The following is a 12,399-nucleotide window of genomic DNA, read 5'->3' on the forward strand; positions in this document are numbered from 1 at the left end:
GAAAACAAGAAAATAAGTAGTAGGTAACAGTCAGAAAACAAGTGAAACCTTACCCCATGTTTTACTGGACCTTGTGTTAGTGTCTAAACGATGTGATGCAGACATCACTGTACCTTTTACAGTTAACATTCTATCATCTCGGGTGATAGGAGGGAACTGCTGGACCTGCAAAATTAATCACATTCATGTACGTAGCACCACAGGGATAATATTTCTTGCACATCCAGAGTTTAAAGTTTAAGAGTAACTGTTTATTTGAAGGACTGACTATTTATCTATTAGCGCAGTGCGTCACCAACTTACGGCGCTTTTTCAGTGCCGTTAACGTTTTACGGTGCCACAACTTGGTGTTGCATCAAGTTACAGCGCTTACGGCACTGTTGCTTAATGCAACATCAAGTTACAGCGCCAAACATCAAGTTACACGTGCCATAAGCGCTGTTAAAGCGCCGATAACATATCATCATGGTTATTTTCATTTACTACTAGGTCCTAATTTTAAAACTACTTCACAACTGCAGGAAAAAATAAAATGAGATCTATCACCATCATGAATATTTGGAAGTCAGCTTTTCCCTTTAATGGGGGTTAGATATGACAAAAGTTCTCTCCACTCTTCTTTGTCCTATGATCTTTCTGTCCAAACTCCTATTAAGTCTGGGTCATCATATATCCCATTTTTCCACTATTTCCTAGGTCATCCTACGGGTCTTCTTAGTTATGTTACTTTGATAACTCCTGCTTTTGTAACCGAATTCCTCGTCGCTTTTCATCACATGTCCAAACCATCTCAGTCTTTCAAGAAATTTTTTCCAGCTTCTTGATACTACATCTCTCCACCAGCTCCTAATTCATACTGTAATCTTCCTACCATCAATCTTAATATCCTTTGGTCACATCTTTTCAAAATCTCCAATTTCCTTGTCAGTGTCCATATTTCTGCTGCATACAGTAATGCAGGCCTTAATGTACCCATTGTAAGTTGTCCCTCTCTCTAAAAGATTGTTATTTTCCATTACTACTGAATTTGTGAAAACCCACCTCAAAGATGATTTTTAAAATATAAAAAAGTTGGGTTTCTAAAGGGGAAATAATGTTCCATTTCCAAACATTTCTTAAAGAAAAAATCATAATTCATTCCTGAACAAGCTGCCACTGCAAATAAGCTTCTCACCATGTAGGTAAGAGCATCAATTAAAAGTGCCTTGTCTTCAAGATGGGAAAGAATATAAATGGATGCATGGCAAAGATCAACATGAGGAAAATCAAAGTACTGTACAGGTATTCAGTATACTGTACTGTATATGGCAGGGTTAAAAAAATACATATATCTTCATACTGCTTAAAAAGCGATATTGTACCATACTTACCTTTGCAGATACAGCCGTACTGTCTGTGATGGGAGGTAAAAAAGGAATATGTCTTGACCAAACTGGACTGTGGTGCTCCTGCATGCCTTCTTCACTTTCAGACCCTAAGTTATCAGTACCCAGTTCTTGTATGGTATACTGTCTATTGAGGTGTTGAAATCTTTCTTGAATTCTGGAAAATATGAAAAATGTAAGATATTCCAGGGGTTTTGTAAATAAAAATATGAAAAAACTCACTGCTACAAACTCCATAACATAACGCCAAAGGTCTACCAATCCAGAGGATCTTAAACTGTAGGGAACGCAAATGCAAACCATTATTGGTTTTAGTATTTGAGGCTAACCTAACTGGAATGACATGCATGGATATGCACAACAACACACTGATTTAGAAATTAAAACAGCATATCTGGAATTAGGAAAATAATGATTTTTTATTGTGGACTACTGTTACCAATACCAAAAACATAATATCTCTCAACAATAATGGGTCTTAATGTATGAATTTGAATTTTGTACATCTAACAAATATAAAATTAACATGTATTCCTGGGATGTGGCCTACAAGCAGAGTTGTAAATATAACTGAAAAATACTCAAACTATAATACAGTACAGTCAGTCCCCAGTTAATGGAGAAGGTTATGTTCCCAGCCGTGCGACGATAACCGAAAATCGCCATTAACTGGAACATCACAAAAATTATGGTAATAAATGGAGTTTACAATACCATAAGCGCCGATAAACTGTTTAACAGCGCTGTTAACCGGTTATTGGTACCAATAAACCCCTTACCAATGCCGATAAACCACTCACAGCGCCGAAAATCGCTTATCGGCACCGAAAATCTGGTTAACGACGTTCGTAGCCAAGCGGCCTAACACTGAAATGCTGGTAACCGATGCTGCCGGTAAGCAGGGACTGCTTGTAAAAGGTTTGTTCTCATGAAATATACAGTGGGCCCAAAGGGTTTCCTGTTAATAAACAGTTGGCCAGATAGGTTTCTTCTTATGAAAAAGATGGCCCGAAAGGTTGGTTCTCATAAAAGGAATATTTCAAAAGGTTTGTTCTTATGAAATTGCAGGCCTCAAAGATTTTGCTATTTATCAAATAACTGGGTCAAAGGGTTTTCTCTTATGAAACAGCAGGTCTAAAAGGCTTTTTCCTATAAAATACCTGGCTTCAAAGGTTTGTTCTTATTAATGGCTCAAAATGTTTGTCTTTTGAATTAAAAGGCCCAAAAGGTTTGCTCTTACAAAATAGATGGCCTGAAAGGTTTTTTGTCGTGAATTAAATAGTCTAAAAGGTTTGTTCATCAAATGGAAGGCCAAAAAGGTTAGTTCTTTTGAAATATCTGGCCCAAAATGTTCATCTTTAAAAAAATAGTTTGTCTGAAAGGTTTGTTCTTATGAAATAGTTTGTCTGAAAGTCTTGTTCTTATGAAAGACATGGCCCAAAATGTTTGTTCTTTTGAAATAGCTGGCCTGAAGGGTTTGTTTTAATCAGACAGCTGTCCTGAAGAGTTTTTTCTTATAAAATAGCTGGCCCGAAAGGATTGTTCTTTCAAAATAGCTGGCTGGAGAGTTTGCTCTTATCAGACAGCTGTCTTGAAGGGTTCTTTCTTATAAAATAGCTTGTCCAAAAGTCCTGTACTTAAAAATAGCAGGCATGAGGGGGTTTTTTCTTCTCAGACAGCTGTCATAAAGGGTTTTTTCTTATAAAATAGCTGGCCCAAAAGGATTGCTCTTATGAAACGGCAGGCCTGAAATGTTTGTTTTTATGAAATAGCTGGCTCAAAGGGCTTGTTCTTATGAAATAGCTGGTCCAAAGGTTTTGTTTTCATGAGATTACTGGCCTGAAGTGTTTGTTCTTGGAAAACAGCTAGCCCAAAGTGTTTGTCCTTAGCAACAGCTGGTCCAGAGGTTCGTTCTTAGGAAACAGCTGGCCTGAAGGGTTCTTCTTATATACAGATGTCTGAAGTGTTTTTTCTTGGAAAAAGGCTGGCCCAAGGGTTTGTTATTAGAAAGCTGACCTCAAGGGTTCTGTCTAATGAAATAACTGGCCTGAAAAGTTTGATCTTCAAAAATAATCACATATACTATACTGCATATACTGGGCCTTTCTGCCATATATAGGGTATACTGTAATGTGATTTTTTTTTTAAGTAAAATAGGTCTCAGTCACAGTAAATTTGACCATATAAAAACGACATTTTTATACTAAGATAAAGTTTTTTATATAAATGACTTACCAAGCAATTACATAGCTGATTCCAGATTGAGAGGAGGTGGAAATCATGGACATGTTTTAATCCAAAACATTAATAAGGATAATGACTTTGAACTAGGAAGGTTGCTAGCATTGGGCCAATACTTCTCGTACCTTACCTGGTAAGAGAGCTGCTTCAGTCAGGTACTGCCACTGGTCGGCACTCATCTTGACCTGTAGAGGGCATGGCAGCATGGCCAAGAGCCGCCCCTACTTTAGTGGGTACTTTGCAGCCACGAAAGTTCACTGATAGCTGACAAAGACAAAAATAGCACCCTTGCCCTGGGCATAGACCAGAATAAAAACACAACACTGTCACCTACAACCAAAATTAAAAAACCACTGCCCCAACCATTAAAAACTGGTAGGTATTCCAGGTATACTGTACCCCCAGGCTTCCCTTAAACTCAAAGACCTTACAACAAGGCGTAGAGACTGTAGAGGACATAGAGCCCCCTAAGCTTCCTTTCCCAACACCATGCCAGCCACGGATAAAGGACCCAAAGTACAACAATTATCAAACAGTTTCCATGTCTTTAAGATAAAGTGAAGCAAACATCGATCTACACTTCCAAAATGTTGATTGTAGAATGTTTTCATGAGATATGTTACGCTGAAAAATCCAGAGACTTGCAACAGCTCGAACCTCATGAGCTTTGACCTTAAGGGAAGGTAAAGCATCTTCTTGAACTTGAGAATGCACTTCTGTAATCAAACTTCTAAGGAAGAAAGAAAGGGCATTCTTTGACAGAGGTCATGAAGGGTTCTTCACTGAGCACCAAAGCTCATAACCAACTAATATTGCTGAAAAAATGCCTGCTAAATCAGTCAGAAGACCTAGAAGTGGAAGTTAAATATTGGTAACTTTCTGTTCCCAGTCATGAATACACTGATTCATTAGTTCTTATAGAAACTGACATAGCTGAAAATTCAGAGACCCTTCCGTCAGCAGAATACCATTCCTCCTGTTTAGTAGGTCCCTTAGCACACTGTTCCTATCCAGGAAAACCCAAGGAAAAGCTACAATCTTCCCTGCTTCTGTCCAAAGAAGAGTCTTTCCTATTCTGAGTAAAAGGAATAAATAATAATGATAATACAGTATGCAGGCAGTCCCCGGTTATCGGCGGGGGTTCCATTCTGATGGCATAATGATAAAAGAAAATCGCCAATAACTGAAAATCAGCAATTTTCAGCTCTTTTTCAGCAATTTTCAGCACTTATCGGCGTTGAAAAGCATGGTTATCAGCGCCTCTGTTGGGTATGTATCAGTGCCAATACCCAATTATCGCCACCAATAAGTGGAAATCGGCGATTTTTGGTGCCAAAAATTGCCAATTTTCGTCGCTAGCCAAGCACTGTAAAACTGGATTGCCGATGACCGGGAACTGCCTGTATACATAAACCTACAAATTATTTATATATTAAAACTGGATTGCCGATGACCGGGAACTGCCTGTATACATAAACCTACAAATTATTTATATATACCATATATTTTCGTGTATAAGACAACCTTTAAATCCTAAAATTCACCCCTAAAAATTAAGGGTCGTCTTATACTACCATTCTAAAAATCAACCTTGAATTCTCAATGATGTTTATCAGTAGGCTAGCCTTGGCCTCACTGCGTTAACCACCAACATTCTGTACATGAAAAGATTCATATTACGAAATAAACTGATAATAAAGGTAATAAAACCATTTTTACCTTATGTATTATTAGCATATCTTCATAATAAATAGCCTATTCAAGGAATAAGAATAATTCCATATCAATGAAATCAACTTTTATCTATGCGAGGCCACCTGACAAAATGTAAAAATCGAGTTATGATTGTGCTCACAGCAACCTTTATCTTTTGGTAGCCTTTCAGAAATTTTAATGGTAGTGTAATTATGGTAGTAATAACATTTAGGATAACATAATATTAATTTTTCATTAAAAATTCATTATCATTTTTATGGTAAATAACTGTTTAGAACAATTCAGTCATTTGACCAACAATTATCATACATTATTGCACTGTTATCTGTGACTGGCGATGAAATGTAAACATAATAAAACCATTTTTACCTTATATATTATTGGCATATCTTCATAATAAATTGCCTATTTGAGGAATAATTCCATATCAATAAAATCAACTTTTATCTATGCGAGGCCAGATGACAAAATGTAAACATCGAGTTATGCTTGGCTCAGAGCAACCTTTATCTATTGATAACCTTTCAGAAATTTTAATGGTAGTGTAATTATGGTAGTAATAACATTTAGGGTAACATAATATTCATTTTTCATAAGAAATCCATTATCGTTTTGACAGTAAATAACTGTTTAGAATAATTCAGTCATACGAAAAATAATTATTGTACATTACCATATTGTTAGGGGTTGTTTGTGATTGGTGATGCGACATCAACAAAACAATGTTTACCCTTTAGGCAACATGTGTAGGAAAAACATGATATAGAATCGCCTTTGTTATTTCGCTTACTTTGAATTTCTAAGGATACAGTAAGTAAATCATCATTTGTAATATCATCATCTTTACATAACCAGTACATATATTTCATAAGATCCCTGATGTTGCAAAAGCTAGCCTCTACACCAATGGTTTTGTAATTTAGCAGTTGTCTTATACTACAGGAGATATATTCGTGAAAATTTGCTAAAATTTTTGACTTCGTCTTATCTAAAGATCGTCTTATACACAGATATATATGGTACATACATGTGTGTATACTGTATATATAAATAGCTAGTAGGGAAAATGGTTCGCTGATAACACTGCTACTTGTGCTTTACTCAACATACACACTGTTTAAAGTTACTCTGATTGCTAAGAATTTGGGACTAAAGGTGTAACATACCTCCACCAATGACAGTTAAACTCCCGAAATTCTAGATCTCCCATAATCGTGCCCCAAACCTACAGTACACTGAGGCATCTAAAGGACTGGATCCTTCTTCCCATGACAGCTTAAACTAACATCAAATCTGATAAGATATTACCTGCTGACCCGTGTTTAGGTAACAGGAAAGAACCCAAGACTGATTCTTGCCAGGTCAAAAAACTTCTCCAAAATCATATGACCTTGATGAGAAGACCTCTGCTTCACTACAAAAGAAAATACTCCTACAATGACTGAAAACTCTTAGAAGCGATTAGCGGTGATTGACGCCGCAAATAAAGTCATAGCTTTCTCTGCAAGAAAACCCTGAACAGTGAGGATATCTTGAACTCCAAAATCAAAACCTGCGCAGCGACTAGTCCTTATCCAATGCTACCCCCAGATTTGGAGACCCCTAGATTACTAAGTACTAGTTATCTTTTTCCAATATATGGAGGCAAGAAATAAAAAATCTTAGGAGAGGCTCCCTTTCCATGAACTGCATTAAAGCCTTGAACACAGAAAAGCCAAACCTAATGAAATACTGTACAGCTCAAATTAAGGCTCTATTTCCACAAAATCATACATTAACCTCTCCTTGCAGAAAGAAAAATACGCCAGAGAGAACAAGGCAAAGACTAAAGCACTCAATGGCAAAAGAGCAACAGTTGGCTGCACTGAACTAACTCCTGATAATCACCTACGGCAAAACCACTTGCTCCGGGTCATAAGGAAGACAATGATTCGTTTGGAAACCTGTCGGCTCAACCAAATGTTCTAAATTCTGATCAGGAAAATCTTGTGATAACGAGAACATTCTTAAACCATGGGGGAATTGGAAAAAAACTAAACAGTAACCAACTGTTCACCAATAGAAACTCCGACAACTGGAAAAGGAGTCAAAATCCTTGAAACAGACTGTTGAGACCACTAACTTCAACCACCTGCCTACTGAAATGGAAGCCAAAACAATAGCACATTGCCAAGATTCTCTATAGGCAAGCAAAAGTTGAGCAGGAGACAGGTGCACAGGTGATATGCGCATACGCGGTAGGAGCACAACTGACTGACACACAAGTGAAAGGCACACAGGCAATAGGAGCACAGGTGTACGAGCGCAAACGAAAAGCACACAGGTGAGATAAGTGCTGGCAATAGTCGTAGCCTAGGCACACAAGCGATAGGTGGACAGGCCATAGGTGTGCACGCAACAGACACACAAACCATAGGCGATAGGCAGACAAGCCATAGGAACTTAACAAGATTCTCAGGTGGGTAGTGCAGAAAACACTAATAATAATAACGATAATAAAATCCCACGAAACTTATGCCAAGTGAACATAAAAAATTACTCCATCTTATCAAATCTAATACCCTAAGTTTAGAGTATACCTTAGTTTTACCAGACCACTGAGCTGATTAACATCTCTCCTAGGGCTGGCCCAAAGGATTAGACTTATTTTACGTGGCTAAGAACCAACTGGTTACTTAGCAACGGGACCTACAGCTTATTGTGGAATCCGAACCACATTATAGCGAGAAATGAATTTCTATCACCAGAAATAAATTCCTCTAACTCTTCATCAGCCGACCGGGGGAATTGAACTCCAGCCCATCGAGTGACAGTCCGAAGCTCTACCGACTCACCCAACAAAGGGCTAAATCGATGGGAAGCTCATTCAGAGTAACAGATTGAAGAAAAGCAGCAGAGGACCTGACCAATTACAGGTAGTCCCCTGGTTTTGACAGGCTCGGCTTACAATGTTCCGAACTTACGACGCTCTTGAAATATTTTCATCAAAAATTATTTCCCAGTTTACGACGCATGTTCTGAGGTTACGACGCTGATCCAACAGAAGAAACAGCAGAATGGTCAAAATTTGGAGGTTTTATGATGAAAACCCCAATAAAAATGCAGGTTACATCATTTTCAAGACACCCAAAGGATTAAAAGTAAGGTTTTCTTATGATTTTCAACGATTTTTCGGCTTACGATGTGGCGGAGGAACAGAACCACTGTTATAAACCTGGGACTGACTGTACTAAATTGGGAAGCAGACAAGACATGCATCTCTTTAACTCAAGTCTTATAAGAATTGTTCTCTATAGTTGTTTTTACAACCTAATAAACTCTCTCCATTCACAATCAATTACCACATTTTGTTCGACTACGATTCATATAGTTATCCAATCATAACCTTGCCCTCTGCAAAAACATATTATGAGTGTCAATAAAACTGGAATATTGCCTATTATGGCAACTCTTACCTTACATGTTCTTACTGAATGAACATTACAAAAATAAAAGAACATCCAAAAACAAACCAACAGAAAACCGAGTACAATCTGTTGAACCCTTATCAAAACCGGCGACAAAAGTAGACTGACCAGCTACGAGTGTTTGTACCTATTGATCTCCTGGTGAGGGGTGGGGGAAGTAGATGGATAGAAGACAGATATTCATAGAAAACAAAGTGTTCTCGTTTTTTTTTAATCTATCGAACTACCGCTGGCACAGAAGTAAAAGCTATATAATGGAGAGGTAAGGTACATTTAAAAATCTTCAATTAAAAGTCACATGGGCAACTATACAGCACCAAATATGCTAGATAAATCATCACCTTAGTACTGTAGTATTACACCAATGGGAAAAAATAAAATTTAATCTACTCCTGCAACCTTTTGTGCAACCTTAATTACAAGTCTACTAAATCTTTTAACTAATCTTAATTACAAGTCTACTAAATCTTTTAACTAATCTTAATTACAAATCTACTATATCTATAACTAATTTAATATTTTACTAACCTCATACGGGTGTTATAGGATGAGGTAGATGCTGGTCTTTGCTCTGCTAAACTAGTTGAACCTTTAGTATTTACAGGAGCAAGATGGCGACTGGTAGACTTCGAGGAAACTGGACGATTGCTATCACGTGGGGTATTCACTAAAGGGAGGGATAACTGAGACATTCGAGATGATGCAGAACACTCTCTTGTCTGTGTAGTGGATGGCGGATAAGAACGAGTTCGGCTTTCACCATTTTGTAAGGGTTTCGTAGAAACTTGTAACAGTTCATGCAGTTCTTCTTGAGGATGGATATTTGGTATAGATACACTACTGGGTAATCTTTGCACTGCACTACTAGGTCTCCTAATACCAGAAATTGGTCGACTTGACATCAAATTTCTTGTACCATTAAACGATTTGTCAACAGAATTCATTGGTGAAAGGAACTTGTCACTTTTTCTAACTTCACCACTGACACACTGAGGTAATGTATTAGCACTAAGCCTTGACCCACGGGTACTAGGTTCTCTTGATATGGATAAATATTGTACAGATTGCTCAATTATGTATTTGGCATATTGATGGAGCAATGGGTCAATAATTTTGGTTACTTTTTCCCACAGCTGTTCAAAAAGTGCAATCAACACTTGTTCCTTAAGAACCTCCGGGTCATTGGACCCACTGCACACTCTACTACTTGGAGCAGACTGCTTCAAGTTATCTTTCCGAGGGGTCTTGACTTGGTAGGCACTGGTATAAGCTACTAAGGGCAGCAAATTATCAAAATTACCGTCACGAGCAATAACTTCCTCTTCTTGGGGCCTGAAAAATTTATAGGGAATTCTAAATTTAGATCAATGTCAGACAAAAAGCTATGATTAAAAACAAAATTTAAAAGCCCTTTCACAAACGAAAATTTTAGGTAAGCTATTAAAATACTTAATAACTTACAATACTGTGCAATCTTACAAACATTGTCACAATCTAGTTTTTGGTCATAACAGCAAGAACAGATATAGTCTGGAATACTGGAATGCATGCTGTAAGAGGGAAAAGAATATTTAAACCTCTCCACACCATATAGTTTAAACTATTGGGTTGTATATATAACACTTCCAACAAATAATACACTCTGTTTCTTATTTTTACAAAATAATTACAGAGCAAGTTTAGACTGGTACCCTGCTTCTTCTTAAATGATCAATTAAACTAATAAGGTTCTACAAATATTGTTATCAGCTTTGGAAAATGTGTCCAACATTCTTATGCTTATTAACATGTCCCTATGAATCAGTCCATATCTCTCCCACTGAATACACTAAAAAAATATGCACAAAAGCCACATGCAGATGTTCATGAAAGAACAATTTTGACGAAATAATTTTAATTCATATGATATCTAAAACTACTTTATATATTATATTTTGAAATATTTGCAGTTACAAAAATATGATTAATGAATAATGATAACTCTCTTCTGTGAATCTGAATGATATAAAATCCTCCTGGGCCTCTGTAGGCTCATAGGGCAGGTGCCGATCTCCTGTTTCTTAGGCCGACAGCCAGTGGGGGGACAGGTCCCAATGCTTATGACATGTGGTCAGTGTGTCGCAAGGCTGACTGTTTAACTCCCCAGCCCCAGGGCTGGTACCTATTCTTCTACTGAACCTCTCAAGTTTTTTTGGACTGTTAGGTTGATAGGTTGACAGGCTGCAGGATTTTTGCAGTGGCGCAATCCGAGCCATCAGTAAGCGGCGGGATTTGAACCCCAGCCCTCTTGACTGGTAGCCGAGAATCATAATGTAAAGTGAAAATAAATCCAATGCAAAAGGAATTAGAAAAACTAACTGTTTGAAAAAATTGTTTAAAAGAGCATTACCTAAAAAATCAGAGTGTTTCAGTCTCCACACTTCAAACACTACAGTTTGAACATTGATTAAACAGATAAATATAACTTTCCTATTATGGTACTTTGAATAATGTACAGTGTATGAAACATATAGCAGTACTCACAAGCAGTCACTTAACAGTGTCTCTTCCAGATTTTTCACTTTTACAGGATCTACACTATGACCTCTTGCCCTGCAAAAAAATATACAGTTCCATGAAAAAGTTTCAAATGGGTAATTAAAGCTTCATGATAATAAAACAACCGAACCATCAAACAGGACATTCTCAAAAGATTCCTAAAATACAAATGAATAAAAGAATATATGACTACTATACCATCTTTACTTGATGGTTAAAAGATGCTGTCACTGTTATGAAGCACCACCATGCATCACTGCTTTCACTTTTCTAACTAATACAGGCAGTCCCCGGTTATTGGCGGCCTCGGTTATTGACGATCCAGTTTTATGGCGCTTGTCTACCGATGACAATAACTGGATTTTCAGTGACGATAATTGGATTTTCAGCGAAGATAACTGGATTTTAGGTGCCGATAAGTGGATATCAGCACTGATACCCACCTAACAGAGGTGCCAATCCCTGCTTATCGACGCCAATAAGTGACAATATTCGTCGATTTCCTGTTATCGGCAATTTTCGGTTATCGTCACGCCATCAGGAAAGGAACTTTCACCGGTAACAGGGGACTGCCTTTACTCTTATCTAAATACTCTAGGTACTGTATACATTCATCTTAACTGTTCATTATACTACCTGACTTTCTCTTTTTCTAAGAAAAATTACTTCCCAAGTTAATAGCCTTTAGTTTGGTTTCACAATGATGTTTGGGAATTTTGATAACCATAAAAATAATCATATCTTAAACCAATAATAATAATAACAATCTTGAGAAAGCCAGGAGGTACTTTACTTACATGATACAATCCTCACCAATTTACTATTATATTTGTGAAGGATTCAAAATTCAAACTCTTAATATTGTGAAGGATTCAAAATTCAAACTCTTAATAATTACATCTGTGAACTTTTCTTGAAAAAACCTGGTCTTCAAGAACCTCTCAACTGATTGAACATCAAAATAATGCCAAACACTATAGTGCTAAGATTCATAATAAAATGGTCCTTATTTATATTTATTTCAATTATTCCAAAAGTGTAACTGAAATGTC

At 37.1% G+C, this 12,399-nt stretch overlaps 1 protein-coding gene across 2 annotated transcripts in view; it reads right to left on the bottom strand.

Moving 5' to 3' along the window:
- The window catches only part of LOC136846513 (uncharacterized), a 39,853-nt gene that overhangs the window by 16,465 nt on the left and 10,989 nt on the right, over positions 1–12,399 (bottom strand). For both annotated transcript variants that reach the window (XM_067117360.1, XM_067117361.1), the window contains exons 4-7: positions 11,333–11,401; positions 9,338–10,141; positions 1,371–1,542; positions 54–165 (exon numbers count right to left, since the gene is read on the bottom strand). In XM_067117360.1, coding sequence (XP_066973461.1) covers positions 54–165; positions 1,371–1,542; positions 9,338–10,141; positions 11,333–11,401 — 1,157 coding nt within the window. The remainder of the gene's footprint in view (positions 1–53; positions 166–1,370; positions 1,543–9,337; positions 10,142–11,332; positions 11,402–12,399) is intronic.

Source organism: Macrobrachium rosenbergii, chromosome 15, assembly GCF_040412425.1.
Source record: "Macrobrachium rosenbergii isolate ZJJX-2024 chromosome 15, ASM4041242v1, whole genome shotgun sequence".
Classification (NCBI taxonomy): domain Eukaryota; kingdom Metazoa; phylum Arthropoda; class Malacostraca; order Decapoda; family Palaemonidae; genus Macrobrachium; species Macrobrachium rosenbergii.